This window comes from Neovison vison, chromosome 4 (genome assembly GCF_020171115.1).
Source record: "Neovison vison isolate M4711 chromosome 4, ASM_NN_V1, whole genome shotgun sequence".
Lineage (NCBI taxonomy): Eukaryota > Metazoa > Chordata > Mammalia > Carnivora > Mustelidae > Neogale > Neogale vison.
This window is the reverse complement of record NC_058094.1, coordinates 70465367-70484029: the sequence shown is the minus strand read 5'-3', so window position 1 is coordinate 70484029 and position 18663 is coordinate 70465367. Positions and strand designations below refer to the sequence as shown.

The following is an 18663-nucleotide window of genomic DNA, read 5'->3' as shown; positions in this document are numbered from 1 at the left end:
CTCTCAAATAAGTAAATAAATCTTTAAAAAATAAAAGGATAACAAGAGTTGGCAAATACGGGATAAAATAGAACCCTTGTACACCATTGTTAGGCGTGCTGGTGCAGCTATTCTGGAAAGCAGTATGGAATTTCTTCAAAATTAAAAATGGAACTACTGAATAATTCAGTAATCACACTTCTGGGTATATATTAAAAAAGAATTAAAATCAGGATCCTGTGATCTGCACTCCCATTTTTCATTAAAGCATTATTTACTATAGCCAAGATATGGGAGCAATCTAGGTATCCATCTACAGATAAATGGATAAAGAAAATGTGGTCTATACATACAATGAAATATTATTAACCCTTAAAAAGGTAGGAAATCCCACCATTCGTGATAAGTTGGATGAACCTGAAAGGCATTATGCTAAGTAAAATAAGCCAGATGTAGGACAAATACTACATGATATCACTTACATAAGGAATCTAAAATAGTCTAACTCATAGAAGAAGAGAGTTGAATGAATGAACATTAACAGGGGCCAGTGGAGAGGAGGAAACAGAATTATTAGTCAATGGGCATGAAGTTTTAGTTATACAGGATAAATAAGTCCTAGAGATCTGTATATCATAGAGTCTATAGTTAATAATACTATATCGTATACTTAAAATTTGCTAAGACGATAGATATTTTGTCAAGTGCTCTTATCATCATCATCATCATATATAAACATGGGAGGAAACTTGCATGTGATGGATATGTTTATGACAGTTTCATGGACGTATATTTATCTACAAACTCATCAAATTATATACATTTAGTATGTGCAGATTTGTATATGTCCAGAGGAAGAAAAAAAGGGCAGGGTCCTATGTCATTTGTCCTATTCTCCGTTGTATCTTAACATAGACTTGCAGTGAATCTCAAATCCTCTCCTGAGTTATTAAATGAAAGGGTGCAAAAGCCAGTATATAAGATAAGGAAAAAGATATATTTTCTCATATTGTCCATCAAATGTAACTTTCACACAATCCAGGGCAAGAGAGATACAACAGACTATTATTATCTGCTTTTCTTAGATTTTTAACACATTCTTATTTTAAAGTCCTAACATATATATTCCTGTCTTAATTAAATTTCTACTAGTAATGTTTAGAAGTTGTATCACATTGTAATATTTTAGTTTTCAGTAAAGGGTAAATGTATATGTCAGATTATTATTGCAAAGATTTAAAAAGAATAAGAGAAAAAGATAAATTTAAAGTGTTAAATTTTTGGACTTGGAAGTCAAACACAGTGGGTCTGAATCTGAGTACACCCGCACTTCATTCTGGTTATATGACTTTGGGAACATTATTTAAATGAGACTTACTTCTTCCCTCTATAAAATGAGAAAAGTTATTGTGAGGGAAGAGTCAATAAATGAAACATAATAATGAGTATAAAATACTTGTCTCTATGTCCAGTAGGCACATAGGAAGTACTCAAAAGTGTTGGCTGTTATTATAACAAGCCAGAAATAATTTTCTAGTATTATAATACTCAATACACAAAAATATGCAAGAATCAACAATACTGGAGTAGCTACCCATAAAGTGGTTAATTGTCCATCACCCAAAGACATTAATCCCCTCACATCCTGCCCCAAAAAGACACCACCGCCAAAATACAGTATCATGACACTAAATCCCCACTAGACGTGACTGAGCAGGAAGCCACTTGTCTTCCCGAGATAAAGTGATTTGGATGTTCATAGTTCCAAAGTATATAGCTAATACAAAGCAATGTTTTCACCAGCACGATTTTGATTTTCAAGCAGAAAACATGGTGTCTCTAATAGTTTCTGAGTAATCATCCTACCATTATTTAAGTGTATTGAAAACCAAAATGTGTGTGATTTTTATGTGATTGACCAAACCAGGCTCAGCCCTTTCTCAAAGAAGCACTCATCTATTAAATAAAATACATTGCCCATCTATGCCAGGGAAGGGAATCATAAGCACAGTTACAAAACCCAGTACCTAAAATGGAAAGTTAACAGTATCTGTTTAAACTCTGAATTTGAAAAAGCAGGAATCTTAGGAATTGAGTGCACTCCAATCGCTATGTTTTCAGTTAGGTTTACACTAAAGAATAACATTGCACTGATAAGATCTCCATTTATAAATATTCCTGATAGGTAAGCACTTGATTATGACACCTTCACTTTCTTTTTTTTTTTTTTTTTTTTTATTTATTTGAGAGAGAGAGACAGTGAGAGAGAGCACGAGCGAGGAGAAGGTCAGAGAGCGAAGCAGACTCCGCATGGAGCTGGGAGCCTGATGTGGGACTCGATCCCGGGACTCCAGGATCACGCCCTGAGCTGAAGGCAGTCGTCCAACCAACTGCGCCACCCAGGCGTCCCGACACCTTCACTTTCTAATTAAGCTGCAGAAAACATGTTATGTATGACATTTGATGTATCATTTTTGTACGCAGCTTGTATACCTTGATATCAATATCTACAACTCTAAAATATCCATATTAGAAGTAGAGAATTACCACACCGAACTGTCCATTCATGCATTCATCCTTCATTTCTTATGACAAATGTTCACTAAGAAACTAGTCAGTAAAATAAGGCATCTGAAGTTTCTTCTTCATTATCATAAACTCTTTAGGATAAAGTTATGAGGAGAGATGACAAAGGATTTAAATCCTGTTATGGTTGCACTTTTATTAAAATTTCTATTAATTTCTGCATTAAGCAATTATAGACTTAATTAATCCTTTCCACTTTCCTAGAGAGGAAAAAAAAATCCCATCCCAAATACTTCTGTGTTGAAAAAAATGCCAAAGCCATAAAAATGAGCACTCTGGCTATAAAAACGCACGATATAATAGATGTCACCTTCTCTTATTCAGCAAAGTAGCTTTCTATAATTTTGTCCTTTGCCTTTCACAGAAGAGTAACCTGAAGTAGTTTCAGTGGGATTTTACTCTGGATAAAATACAAAAATATTCTCCTACAAGAGGCTGTTAATCTTTCCTCTACAGCGGATGGTTCTCTCTGCTCTACTCCTTTTGGGAAGTCAGTGAAGTGCAACATCTCGTCCCTTCTAGGTCTCCTCAAATCTTCAGGGTCCTCTTCTGTTTTATCCTCCAGGCTGTGGGCAGCAGGATATAGGGATGCACCAAGTCTGGGAAATAAGAAATCTGGGGGCGCCTGGGTGACTCAGTGGGTTAAAGGCCTCTGCCTTCGGCTCAGGTCATGATCTCAGGGTCCTGGGATCGAGCCCTGCATCAGGCTCTATGCTCTGCTGGGAGCCTGCTTCTTCCTCTCTCTGCCTACCTCTCTGTCTACTTGTGATCTCTGTCTGCCAAATAAATAAATAAAATTAAAAAAAAGAAAGAAATTGAACCAATTCAAATCTAGATCTCAATTCCAACAATCTATGACTTATTTTCAAAATGATTTTAAATATTCAGAGATGCATGATACATAAAAAGCTTTCAAAACTTATTTGTATATTGATGGATAAGGAACAGAGACTAATGATTCATTAGTCCATGATGATCTGTGAAGTTTAGGACTCCAGATTCTCAAATTATTACGCATTAGTATAGTGATCAAGGCACTGAGTGTTTAGAAATGCTTATTTTCTGTCCTACTCCTCAGAGGCAACCAGCAGTTACCCAAGGTCCAGTCTCTCCTACTCTTTCAACTTTCTTACAAAAGGCAATGTAATTGGGGCGCCTGGGTGGCTCAGTCGTTAAGCGTCTGCCTTCGGCTCGGGTCATGATCCCAGAGTCCTGGGATGGAACCATGCATGCATCGAGCTCTGGCCCCACATCGAGCCCCGCATTGAGCCCTGTATGGAGCCCCTCATCAGGCTCCCTGCGACAGGAAACCTGCTTCTCCCTCCCCGACTGCCCCTGCTTGCATTTTCTCTTTCTCTCTCTCTCTCTCCTCTCTCTCTTTCTCTCTTTATCTCTCTCTTACTGTGTCTCTCTCTGTCAAATAAAATAAAATCTTAAAAAAAAAAAAGGCAATGTAGTTTAAGGCCAAAGCCATGGCATGGCTTGGTTACTGCCTTAGTTTTCTGTGGCTACTGTAACAAATTACCACGAAATTGTGGCTTACACAATATAAATGTATTATCTTATGCTCTGTAGCCCAGAAGTCTAAAGTGGGTCTCAGACTAAATCAAGATGTTAGTAGGGCTAGGTTCTTTCTTGGAGGTTCTAGAGAGGAAACCTTGTCTTTCCAGCTTCAAGAGGCTGCCTGCACATTCTTTGTCTCTTAGACTCCTTAATCCATCTCCAAAGCCACCCATGGTTGGGAGACTTCTTCTCCTACCTTCTTCTTCCAGTGTTAATTTGTGATTACACTGGGCCCACTCAAGTATTCGGGATAGTCCCACCTTTTAAGGTTAGCTGATTTATAACCTTCATTTCATCTGCAACCTTAATCTTCCCTTTGCCAAGTAACCTAACATATTCAAAGGTTCTAGGAATGAAGGGGAGAACAACTTTGAGCTGAGGGGGCTTTATTCTGTCTATCATAGCTATAAGGGAACTGGAATCAAAAATCCAGCTCTACTTCTGGGGAAATCTGCAACCATAGCAAAGAGCTAATCTCTTACTGTGCTCGTCTCTTCTGAAAAATAGTTTAGTAACAATTATCTCATGAACCACAGTCTAGATTAAATGAGATAACATATGCAAAACATCTCAGCACAAAGCATGGCATAAAGTAGGGCCTCCACATTGTTCTTTTCTGTCTTCCTTTACCTTCCTCTCAAAAATCAGCATGATAGTGTTGGATAGAGCTGGATGTTGGGTCCAGGTCCATTTGACTTCATAGTCATGTTCTTTGCCTTACACTACACTGCCCTCTACAAGACGGTCCCCTCATTAGGGAACACTAAGTCATGGATGACTTTAGATACATAACTAGTATCTAAGGCATTTCTAAGGCAAGCACTCCAAGATTTTATTCTTACAGAGGTATTTGATTTACGTCCATCTACTATAACTTCAGAATTGATTTCTCTTATATAAACACATAATATCTCCTAAAGGATAGCTGGGATTTATCAGCAAATATGATTACAGCATTTAGCAATCCTTAATGTTGACCTAATCAACAATGTATTAAATGGTCACTTTGAAGGTACACAAATAAACAGTGAAAGGTTTTCAGAGCTCACACATTCCTATAATTATACAATAGGAAGATTCTCTACCCTCAGGACCTTTTCTTTTCTTTTTTTTTTTTTAAGTTACAAAATAAAACTGCAAAGCACACCTGAAATTGAAATTGGTCTCAAATGGTAACAAGACCAATCCAAACACTGCAGTTTAATAAGGGAAAGTGTAGCACCATGCATAAGTGATTACTTGTTGCCACAAATGTGCCTGGAGCTCTCTCTAGCACCTCCTATGTAAAAACATAAAAATCCACCTGTGAAATTCAGCACAATCTTGAGCAGAAAATTACTTGCTTTCAGCTGCCCACATCCTTTTCCTATATTTTGTCATGAGCAAAGAGGAAGAAAGAAAAAATCCACTAATGATTGTAACCTAGCTCTTCTCATTGTCTAGGCAATGGTAATAGTGTGAGGGATCTAGTGCACCATATGTCTAGTTTGGGAGTAACTAATCAATTAGAAAGAGGAAATAATTGACTTATGTGATACAGTCATGTCAACAAATCAACATTTCAAAATAACTCATTATCTACATAACCTTGACATCTTACAGCTTGAAAAAAAAATCACTGAATTTTTACTTTGACTCATCTTAACAGCATTTAAATCGTATTTCTTAGCAATTACAGCCTTTTGGGGGCTTGGGGATATGTGTGTTGGGGGAGAGGAAGGAGAGAAGGAAGGAAAATTGCCCCATTTTTTTCTCCTAAACAGCAACTAGGAAAAAAGGGTTTCTGGGAAGTGACAAAGAAACATAATGGTACAGACAATTGTCTTTGAAGTGATAGCATACTTTACAAAATGCGTTCACATGTCTCGGGCACTTCGTTTCTCACATCTACCTAGTGTGACAGCTGTTGTTTCCATTTTCAAGTTAAGGAAAATGACTCAGACAAGTTAGGCATGGCCAGGGGTCACAGAATTCATGGACCCTTGAATCTACTGCTGAGGAAGGGGATTCTCTCTGAGGTAGTCTGGAAAATGTCTTTTGGTGAGGCAACCTCTTCTGGGCTCAATCTTTGAGGTGTTTCTCAAGTTGAAGACTTACACAGTGCAAGTTCATTTGTTCTCAGAACCTACTATTCTCCACCAGCACCTTCGGAAGGGTCTCAGCTCAGCCAAAACTTTAATCTTAGTCCAGGAAGACTCTGACCTCCAGAACTGTAAGAGAATAGGTCCATGTTGCTTAACATCACTGAATTTGGGAAAATTTGGTATAGCAGCAATAGGAAACTAGTGTGATTTTTGTACCTGGAAGTGGCACACTGCTGTGACAAATAGCTAAAAATGTAGACATGAATTTGATTGGGCAATGGGCAGAGGCTGGAAGAATTTTGAGGAAGACGATAGAAAAAGAATCCAGATTTGCCTTGAATAGATGAGGAGTAGAAATACAGATGTTAACAGCTCCCTGATGAGGACCCAGAAGAAAGTGAGGATCGTGGGGGATACACACACACACACACACACATATATATCATTTTAAAGAATATTTACAGCATCCTAAATAGTCCATAAATAAAAATATTAACATCAAAGGCACTGTTGGTGAGGGCTCAGATGAAAGGAGGAATATGCCATTGTAAACTGGACAAAAGGGATTCTTAGAGTTGCAGAAAGCTCAGCTACATTGTGTCCTGCAGTCACATGGAACGCAGAATTTGTACAGGATGAACTTGGATATTTAGTTGAAGAGATTTTGAAGCAATGTGCTGAAAGGGTAGCCTTGTTTGTCCTGTTGCTTACAGTAAAATGTGAGAGGGAAGATGTAGAAGAAGGGAAGAATTCCTGGCACAGAAGGACCAGGAACTGATGCTTTGGGAAATTCTCAGCCTATCCAGACTGCAAACTGGGACACTATCAAGGAGGAGCGCTCTGGAGAGAAAGCCAAGGATGTGGCTGGACACATTTTGCTAGTGCCTGGGAAAAATCAAAAGGTTGGCGTATTCAGTTAAAATCAAAGCTAGATAGAGACGAGTCTTGAAGCGTCCCTCGGCAGACAGAACCAGTTTAGTTACTCAGGCAAAGCTTAATTTAGCTTATTTTGTGAGAATAACTTGATCTGGATTATTTCTTGCCTGTGCCTCTAGAAATGATAAGCAAAACTTAAACTGTTTCCCAAGGTTTATATGAGGTAACCACTGAAAACTGTAATACTAAAACCCATTGCTGTGAAAAATAAAGTCACTACTCTCTCATTATACAAGTTGCTTTATAAAAATATACCCCTGAGTCTCATTTCATGTTCCAGTTTGAGCACTTCCAGTTTGCAAACTTTTTGGTGTGTGCACAGTAATTTCTACATAATTCCTACTTCAGTGATTCATTGGTTTCACATTGGCTATTTTGAACTCTTGACAATTTAATCATACACACTCATTCACATGTAGAGTACTGGTCAATCATGGAAAAGATGAGGCATGTGACTGTTTCCCCTCAGCGATATCAAAAGAAGCCAGGAATATAAATGGAATGATCCAAGAAAAATCTGTGGAGAAGCCTCTTACTGATGGAGTCAATCCCTGTCACGTACATGAAGGACCCACGATGTTCTTTGGGGAATTTTTGTCCCCAAATGGATCATATCGAGATCCCCACACTAATCTACATGATTTAAATGGTGAGATTTGGGACTTGGGAGCTGAATGAGATTTATATGAGATCTTGGACCTCGTGCAGATATTGTGATAGGCTGAGGTTTTTGTGACTGTTGGGATGGGGTGGTATATTTTGCATTTAAGATGAACATAAATCTTTGGAGGTTAGAGGGAGCACTGTGGTAGGAAGAATGATGTTTCCCAACCATGTCCATGTCTTAATCCCTCAAACCTATGACTATGTTACCCTACATTACAAAAAGGGCTTTGCAGATGTGACTAAATTAAGGGCCTGGAGATGGGAAGATTATCCTAGATTATCTGGGTGCGTTCAACATAATCACAAGGGTTCTTATAAGTCAGAGGCAGGAGCATTAGAGTATGAAAAAAGAATTGAATTCCAGTGGTCTTTAGAAACCAGAAGAAATAAGAAAATGGATTCTCCCCTAGTTCCACTCTGTATTTCATTTATTTAGACATTTTATATTTATTTTATATTATTCTGGGACTAACTTCTGTCATTTTTGCAGGGAATGGGAGGTAGGGAAAGAATAATAAGAGACTTGTTTGTTTTCAAGTTGGCCTTACTAACCAGACTGTTTTTACATGTTGTCTTTATAACAATTTAGAAAGTATCTATATTTAAGTCAATTATTAGGAAAAAAAAGGTCATTTTTAAAAATATATGTATATGATTAATGACTTGCTGGAAAGGAAATGAGTTTCCTAGCACCACTCAAATTTTATCTTGAATTTATTGGTTTTATTTTAAAAGTGGCATTGGCTGAGGATATACACTGTGGAAGATGGAACCTACATAGAATAGAGTAACACTGGAATTAGAGTGTCCTAAATTCCCACATTGGGCTCTAAGCAAGAGCACAGCCATGGGAAAAGGCAACCCGAGGGAGGGCATTGCACATACCAGTAAAATCACTGAATGCATGAAGAAAAAGAGCAATACTCCCTTCTAGAGTAATAATCCATGAACATTATGGAAACGTCCCCAAATATTTGAATGTAGCAAAATGGTGCCATTTTCCCCAAACCTTTGAGAAACAACCTGTGTCATACACACATATACATATAAACATATCTTTGTGTATGTATACCTAAACAAACAGATCTAATCTCAAACAGAAAATACAGTGACTTCGAGTCACTTCGTTTTTACTTCCACATTTCCAAATCAGATAAAGAAATGACATACTTCTTGCATTGTGTTGTTATTGGTTTTGTCCTAATAAAAAATAATACAGTAAATGCACAAAATACACACTATAAATTCATTTAGTAGTCACCAAATGCCCAGAAGGTATTATTATCGCATTTTTCCACATGAGGTACAGTGAAGTAAACTGAGGCACAGAGAAGCACCCAGAGTTATTGTTCATACCGTACACTGCCATTCTCCTGAAACATTTCACTTTTATCTGAAGGAAATGTAAGAAAATTCCCCCCTCGAAATGCCCTACAAATTCTAGGCCATAAAGCACCAACTCACTGTTAACTCGGCCCCAAAATGTGTCTGTTTGGAAGCCGTGAGAGATGCATAATGAATAATGCAAACCTGCGGCTTATTACATACAACCTATACTGGAGCAGCAAATCGAATGCGGTCCCAACGCTTTAATATGTATGCGTACGTATGGGGAAGACGCAGAAGCAGCCTTTGTGATTACACACAGTCCCCCGAGACGCCGCTGCCCCGCAGCAAGTTCTGACTATCCGCACTCGAAATCACAAGGAGTGAGGAGAGGGGGTACTCCCTCCGCCGTCCCGGTCGCGCGCGGTCCGCGGGGCCCAGGGCGCATGCGTGGCCCGGGCCGCGGAGCTGCGCGGTGAGGCCGCAGGGGCGCTTACCTGGTGCGCAGGGAGCGCAAGCACAGGACCGCGAGCAGCAGGGCCGCGGCGAGGGCCAGGCCCGGGAAGCTGAGTGGCTGCGGCAGCAACAGCTCCTGCAAGAAGAGGGCCATGCCCGCGGACACGTCTTCCGCCGTCTGTTTCCCGCGCGGCCGCAGCGGACTGCCAGGGGGTCTCTCTCGGGGCGGCGACACTACGGCTTCCCGCGGCGTCTCTCGGCGGCTCTTTCCCGGTCCGGGCGCCAGAGGCGGGCCTGTTCGCGGCGCCTCCAGGAATGTCACCGCGGGCCCCCGAGTCTGACTCTCAAAGTTCTTGCACTCCCCTCCCCCGGCCCAGCCCCCACCCACGCGCACCGCCCCGCTCGGCGACTGCCTCCGGCCAGGAGGCCTCTGGAAAACGGCGCCCGGATTCCCAGGGGCCGGAAGGAGGGCCAGAGGAGAGGGGGAAGGGGTTAGGATTTCCTGACGACGAACCTCTGGAGGCCGGGAGGAGGGAGATTTCTGTTCGCTTTTGGAAGTGAGTCGCTTGGATTCCTCATCCCCTAGCCCGCGCCCCTCAGGAGGAGGGACCCCCCCGCTCCTTGAAGAGCCTCGGGACTGTGCCCGCTGCTCAGTGGCACCCTGATCTCTTAGGCGCGACCCAGAGAACCCGGCGAGCGGCAGATAACCGGGGCTGTGCGCTGCTTCCAGCCTGGTCCGGGCCGCCTCTTTTGGCCCTGCCCATCCCGTTTGCTCACACGCTTTTTCTGAGAGCCTACTGTGTGCGAAGGCTTGCCCGAGAGAGGCCAGGAGTGGAGACCAGGGCGGTGAGGCACACAGCCCAGGAAGAGAGAAGAAAGACCCGTCTATTGCACAACAACTCTAAGGGCCGAAATAGAAGTCGTACAAGCCCCACAGGTTGTTCTTAGAAAGGATAAGGGAGAAACTTTTGAAGATATTTTTGCTGGAGTAAGGCCCATTCACCGGGGACTTCACATATGTTTATTTACTTTCCACAGCAAACTTGTGATGTAATTTGGAGCAATATTTTAGAGAACATATAATGATACTCTGATTAAGTAATTTACCCTCGTTGCTTGTTGATAAGTAATAACCATTCTTGCCAGACTAGTCTGAGACTATTGTGTTTTCTACTTTATATGAGTTTTCATTTCCACGGTTCTCTGTACTATCACAGCAGCCTGTGGACTGATCTCAGGTCTTTGACCTTTCCGGCCCATCCTCCCCATTGCACATCCCTACAATACAGACTTACTCTGTTTTTACTCTTAATGCCTCTGTGACAAACTCATAAATCTTCGATCTGCAATGAGAAGCCCTCTGCAGTTTGTCTCCGCTGTGTAACTCCCACAGCTGGTGTAGTACATATACGCTAATTCTTGAGCCATGGTGTCCCTCACAGTCTGCCCTTTCACACCTGTGCTTATGATATTCACTCTGCCTGAAAAGTTTTCCTCTCTCCCCTAAATCTCCCCTAAAATTCCACCTACCTCTCAAGGTCCAACTCAAATCTCACTTCCTTCTAGAAATTACCCCAACTGTTCTTTTGTAATTAAGCTCTTCATCCTCCATACTTTAACACTCTCAACTTTTCACCCCATCACATTTTTCTGCCATATCTGAGTTATTTCTAACTAAGTCTGTCTTTCTGGCTGTAGAAGGTGAGAACGATCTTTCAGACAGCCTTGTCTGCACCCACTCTCTAACCCACTTCCCCTAAATCCCCACTCTGGAGTTGAGATAACATAAATCTAAGTACTTTGCATGTGCCTGGCTCTTAATGCTCCATTTAATAAATTACTACTGCATTGCTGTCCTTGGCCCTAAAGCTATAAATGGCTGGGCTAGCCATAATACCAATGTTTATGTGTAGTATCTTCATCTTTGACTTTTATTCTAGGGTCTTTCTATTGCCTCTCCTTCCTCCTGTCCTAAATTCAAATTTCCAGGAAATCCAAAAGAATACAGTGAAACAACAGTTACTAGGTCTCCTCCAAGGGAAAACAAATTGGTTTCTGTCACTGCCTGGCCAGCAGAGCCAGCTTACAGGATGATATCCATGCTGAACATTTCTATAACCTCTGCAGAAAGCCCCTCTCACTACTTTTCACAGCATCCTCAAAATTTTATTTTTCCATTTGATTTCCTGGGTGACCCTTCTGTTTGGAAATACAGGTAAAAATATTAAACATTAATCAATCTATTGAACATTTACTACGTACCAGGTACCATGCTAAACATTTTATTTCCTAACAATAATAGCAAGCACCTGCAGTTAATCACACTGTCTTAGGAAAGTGAAAGTAGGATGGCCACACTGTCATCTACTAGATTTGGTTAGCCTCTGTGTCATACTCCTATAATATCTGTATAGTATTTTACTTTGAACATTTTACGGTGTTCATTTAACAAGTTTTGAATGTATGTTTCTCTTATATTTTCCATTTATTTTAAAAGGGAGCTCCATTCTGTAGACTGACCTGGTTGCAATAAAATTGAAAGACTTTATTATTTTGCTTTCATAACCCAGCATCAGCATCATCATACACAATCTAGTTCAGTTTATTTTACCTCTGAAACATACCTTTATTCCCATCACTTTTCTGACAGAGATGACTAGTTGGTCTATATCTACTTTGCCCTTGCTTCTCAGTAATAGTCTTTGATTTTTAACTGAGCATGTGACTGTCCACTGCAAAGACTTCTTTCTCAGTAGTTAGATGTGACCATGTGACCAAAGCCTCACCAGTAAGCTAAGTTTAAGGTATTTGTTCGGAAAAGTGCCCTTAACAGGAAGGAACAGTTTTCTCTCCCTCCCTCTATGTGTGAAGCCCAAGAAGCCATTTTAGCAAATTTAAGTATATCCTAAATACTACATTTAGTATTTGTTGTTTATAGGATATTCAAATTAATTTATGTTTTATAAATTTATATTTATATTTATATTACTAAATCTGGCAATTCCAACTTACTTCCAACACAGGCATTCATAAGGTATACAGGAGAGCAAGTGTAAAATTCTGACTGCTCAGCAGTCTCCTTCAGAAATGAGTCACAAACTGTTCCTTCAACATTGATTACCAATGTTAGTGTCTTGTGTACCTTGGCCGTACTAATTAGACCAGGGTTAACAGATCTAAAAGAGTCATGGGGTGGCCCTTAAACTTTGAGGTGTGCAGATGTGGAAGTATGTTCAATACAGATAATATCTGGCCTAGTCATCTTTTTCCAGAAAATATTGATCGTGAAACACACAGAGAGAGAATTACAAGCAAAAACAGAAGTGAAATCAGAGAGAGTAAAGGGAGAGGGTGATAACAGTTGTTTCTCTAATGTAAAAGCCATGAAAATTCAGATGATGCGTGATCCTCCAAAGTTTCCCCTACCTGCTCCATTACCCTCATCTGCCAGTTGGTCAGAGCTGCCATCCTCTTTCTCTGTTCTCTTTCTAATCTAATCTCAAATTCTGGTCCAATTTCCTTTGTGTCTTTTCATTTTAAAGAGCCTCTTTAGAAGTCTCCAGAACTTGAATTCCCATATAGCCCTCTGCATTTTAACACGTATGTCCCAATTCTCCCACTCTGACTTTGATAATACTACTACATTGGATTGAGACCTCCAACAACATTAGTTGTTCCACCTACTTAGTCAACAACATTTTGTTAAGTGCAAATGTTATCCATGGCACTGTAGTTGGCCTGCTGGAGCTATAAAAATGAATTAGATGACCCTTCCTTCAAAGAGCTGGGACTAAGAGAATAAAAAGGATTGCCATCAGAAAGGAGAACAAAAAGAAGCCACATGAAATTGTGGAGTGACAATGGAGAGATTACAAACATGTGCACTCATATGGCTTTAATTTTGTGAATTCCTAGGAGGCAAATAAGTGCTAGAGAAAGAGTAGATTACATTCTGGCTTCAGCTGTTGGGAAATATTTGAAAGTACCCCTGTGAAAATGTCAAAGTGGACTCCACATATTTTTCCCCCAATATCAAGGAGTTCCATATTTTTTCCCCAATATCAGGAAGTTCCTAAAATCAGATTTAATTACTTAAACCTGAAAGGTCCTATCAACTTTTGACATAAAATATAGGTTGGGTTTTAAGTTATATCCGTAATTAAATAATGACCGTGGTTTTCTTTTCCCCCTTCCTTGTGAGCTCTGTCTTGACTTTGATTTCTTATCCCCTTCTGTAGAATTAAGACCACCTCTGGGCACAGCTGTGAAGCAGAGGAAGGAAAGATAAGGAAAGAAGAAAGAAAAGAGATTGAGAGGACTTGCCAGGTGCCAGGTACTGCTTCATGTCTTAACATACATTGTTTTACCTAATCTTCAAAGCCAATGTCGGATCTAGGTGTTACTTCCTATTCCATAACAGGAAGACAAGAGGCAAAGAGTTTCAGAGCACCCCTGATTAGTCTGCTTCTTGATTACACTGAGAAGTTGCCCCTCTTGTTGCTGTATCATCTTGCCTTCTTTTAAAGCCTTCTTTCACTAACCCTTTACCACTTCTGTTCAGTCATTCTTACCTATCTTATTCTTACCATTCTTACCTATTCTTATCCATTTTTATGGATCCTGTTTTTACCTTGAATTGCACATAACCAAGATACCCCCTGGCACCAAATGGGCCTCTGCTTTGTACCTTGGTCTGCTGCAGCCCTTGTCTAATTTGGAAGCTATTCTCAGTTTTCCCATTTGTAAAATGATATAGGACTACCTTCCCTATAAGGTTATGAAGATTAAGTTGTGAGGAGTAAATATGAAAATAGAAATGCCTGGAGTTTCTCCTTTTTCACATTGGAGCACCTCTGCTCCACTGACATAGAGTTTAAGTAGAAATGAGTTAACCAGAAAAATTCCGCCCAGTTGAGGGGTTAGATGGTCGATATGCTACTTTTGCCTAATTAAAATATAAAATGTGCCACTTTCTTGTTTCATTAAGGTGACTATCCCTATTGTAGCTGAGATGGCAGTCATGGTATACACTGAGACCTGAGAGTGCTGTAAGCCTGAAGGTTATTGTTCAGTTGTCACATTGTAAATAGTGAGGCATCTTAGATACCAGCCCTGAACCTGACTACAAATATCTTAAGTTACTACTGTTTCCTCTTATTCTGCCTTTCTTTACAATTTAAACAATGGTACTTTCCCGTTAGTTTTCCCTTCTCCCAAAAAGCCAGTTTATAGTATTAACCTAGCACTCAGTTTACACATAGGGACATGGCAGGCAAAGATGCTTATTAAATAAAATGCTGTTGAGTGAAGAGACTGACCCAACGATAGAGAGTATTGTTACATTTAAATCTCTTTTTTATAAAGTACAATTTTAGGTAAGACAGGAATGTAATTATTTTGAAGCAGCTTTAAAAATGGTGGAACAGATGGCTCTGATTATCTCCAAGAGGCAAGGAATAGATTAAATAGTTTCGTCATTTCTTGTTTAATAGTCTTGGCATTACTTATACACACTTGAGTTTTGAATACTCTGGCTTACAAATTCACAGTCCCATGTTAAACCTTAGTTCATTCTCACGATCTGACCCTACTTTTATGCCAGTATTTGAGATTTATTCTCTCTGTCTCTGACTCACTTACTGGCTTTTCCAACATTTCATTTCCCGTGTAGGCCTTGAAACCAGATTTCTGAGGACAGAAATTACAAGGATCTCTCTGAGCATTCCTTTGTATAAGAACCTTTCCCCCTGCCCTCACTCCCCAGCTACAGCAGAGCTCTGTTCACTAAAGGAAAGTTTTATAGAGTCAAAACCTTTTTTTTTTTTTGATCAAGTTAGGGTGGGTCTTGGAGAAGCAATAAAGTGTCTTGGTCCGAAATAAAATCTACCCACCCCACCTCTCTCCTACCAGGTTCTACTGTTTCTGCCTCTTACAAGAGCGGTCCTGGGAAACAGACTCAGAGAGACCAGTGCAGGAATTTATTATTAGGGCAGACTCTCAGAATCAGCACCAGGGGTGGGAGAGGGAAGCAAACACATAGACAGAGGGAGAGTTGGGGCTGGGATGCAGTTTCAACAAGACTCAGCACCTAAGGGTATCTAGAATTCAGATGGCGCTTCAGAATTTGTCCCAAGGTGAAGATTTAGATCTTTAGAGCACAATAGCAATGAGCCATTGCTATGGACTGCCCTCAGGATGGTGAGGAGGGCCACCTTAGGGAAAGGAATTCTCCTTAGCCGAAGACAGTTTCTATAGCCGAAGACAGTTTCTGAAAGCAGCTGGTAAACCTCGGAAGCTGGGAACACAGGTCCTCCCATTCTGACAAAGACTCTGAGCAACACAACACAGTGCCTACTAAACACAGTGTCTACTGGGATGCCACAGAAATTTTTCAGGGGCAGGAGCACCTGACTGGCTTAGTTGGTGGAGCTTGCTACTCTTGATCTTGGGGTTGTGCGTTTGAGCCCCATATTGGGTAAAGAGATTACTTAAAAATAAAATCTTAAAAAAAAAAAAAGAAAGAAAGAAATACTTCAGGAGCAGATAGCACAACAATGGTGATGACTCTTGGATTCATTCATTTTGGAGTTGTTTTCTTTTTTGATGAGCTGAACTAGAATAACACTAGCCTCCCAGCTTCTGGAATGATACAGCAATCGTGTTTATTAAATGATTCTCATTGTAAAGAAAAACTGCACACTATTTATGAATCAAAGTTTTAGTATAATTTTGCAAGAAGGAAAGCCTCTAGGAGGTCCGTTCTACCATTTACTCTGATTAGGAACATTATGGAAAGAGAATGTTAGCTAATCATCGTTAGATTAGCTATAAAAGGAAAAGAACAGTTTAAAATGACTCCGCTCTTGGCTTATGGGTGACAGTCAACAAGGGTGAGTTTCCCCAAGTCCAAATCCCATGAAATTTTATCAAAAAACCACTAAAGCATTTTTTAGGAATACTAAGTTCTTCCTTTTCATTGGGCAAAAAGTTTCTGCTTCAAATAAGACTCAGACAATTTTTCTTTCACATTAACAAGTTATATTTCATTTACTCACTCTATCACAGTGACCCTTCCTTCACAGAGTCCCATCCCTCTTATCAGGCTGCTTGCAACTTGGACTCATAATTGGTCCTTGCATACCCACCCCATTCTTTAAAACCTAGGGAAAAAAATACATTCATATTTTATCCCCCATTCCTCTCTGATTCCTCATTGTTTGAACTCTGTTTCTAGATTTCTTCCCACTTTTCTCTTAATTGTTCAAGGCTCAACTGAAAAATGGTCAAATTCATTCCTGCAAGGTGTTCTGAGACTTCTTTTCTTAATTTCTCGTGCAGTTTTCTGATCATGAACATTTTTGTGGTTGATCCATTCCTTTTTCCCTTTTCTCTGAAGTCTTATATTTTTTCCACCAATATTGCCTAATTTTTGTATTTATAAAAGCAATTAATAATTGTAACCATATATACACTGGAAGTTTTAAATATTCTGATTTATGAGCAAACCTTGCACTACTACAAGAAGAAATTAATTGATTTGTAATAATTCTGAAAAGCAGTCTAATTGTTTGCTTACCAGGGTTGAAATACAACTAAAACAAGTAGACACATACATAACCCAGCATCAGCCAAGAGCTTCCTATGGCTGCATGTGTGGGATGTGTTTTGACCCTACAGCAACTAGCAACCAGAAGGCAGAGCTCTGTAATTTCACTTGTTTCTACGAGAAACCAAACCCAGCAGACAATAAAGTCTTTGCTGCAAATTTGTAAGAAATCACATCGTACAACAATGCGAAATTACACACTCACACAAATCCTCGATATTTTATGTCCCCGACCCTCTCAGACCACATTGCAATAGGAAACATCTTTCTCTTCTCCCGGAAAAAGTTCACACTTTCTGGTTCTACTTTCACTCCAGAATTTTCCTCTTCAAATCAAATATGACCTGCCTCTATAATGTAAAGCAATTCAACTCATGTCTTTTATTTGAGGAAGCTACTGGAGTCTCCCATGTCTAGAAGCTATCAAAAAAATTTCTTCTGAACAATGAGCATATAATATTTCAAAATTATTAAAGTATATAATATATAATATAATAATATAAATTTATTAAAATTATTAAAAATTATTTAATTATTAAAGCCATCATCTTCAACAACAGCAATTTTTAAAAATTAAGTGAAATTAATCATTTTCTCTTTTGGAAATGTAAGTAAATGTTAGGGAAATTAGAGAAGAATGATATCCTTTCTCTCCCATTCTTAAAGACACTCTGAAAGAACCTAGATGTCCATCAACAGATGAATGGATAAAGAAGATGTGGTATATATACACAATGGAATACTATGCAGCCATCAAAAGAAATGAAATCTTGCCATTTGCGACAACGTGGGTGGAACTGGAGCGTATCATGCTTAGCAAAATAAGTCAAGCAGAGAAAGTCAACTATCATATGATCTCCCTGATGAGGAAGTGGTGATGCAACATGGGGGCTTAAGTGGGTAGGAGAAGAATAAATGAAACAAGATGGGATTGGGAGGGAGACAAACCATAAGTGACTCTTAATCTCACAAAACAAACTGAGGGTTGGAAGAAGGGGGGTGGGGTTATGGACATTGGTGAGGGTATGTGCTATGGTGAGTGCTGTGAAGTGTGTAAACCTGGCGATTCACAGACCTGTACCCCTGGGGATAAAAATACATTATATGTTTATAAAAAATTTAAAATTAAAAAAAAAAAGACACTCTAATGACAGTGATAGGCCAATCAGGGTGTATGTGGACTGACAAATATCAACATGCATACTTTCTGCATTTATAAATGCCTCAGAGAATCCAACTTATAGTCATACCGTGTCTTTTTCTCCACTTGTCTCTCAGGCTAGATTCTTGGTCTAGAAAAGTGCAAGGACTAATTCAGGCTTTTCAGAATTTCCTCCTACCACCTGTGGGTGTTCTAGGACCCCCAAATTCTTTCTCTTTCCCCATGTCTATTTGTCTTTGCTTCTACTTTATGTCAGAAATCTAAAAATCTATTCCTCATCTAGATTTTCACTGACAGTC

General features: G+C 39.7%; 1 protein-coding gene across 1 annotated transcript in view; it reads right to left on the bottom strand.

Annotated features, from left to right (window-relative positions):
* Positions 1-9754, bottom strand: part of LOC122904560 (cytochrome P450 7B1) — a 171020-nt gene extending 161266 nt beyond the window's left edge. Inside the window, exon 1 of the mRNA XM_044245531.1 lies at positions 9638-9754. Within this exon, the coding sequence (XP_044101466.1) occupies positions 9638-9750 (113 nt within the window). The 5' untranslated portion in view covers positions 9751-9754. The remainder of the gene's footprint in view (positions 1-9637) is intronic.
* Positions 9755-18663: the final 8909 nt, after the last annotated feature.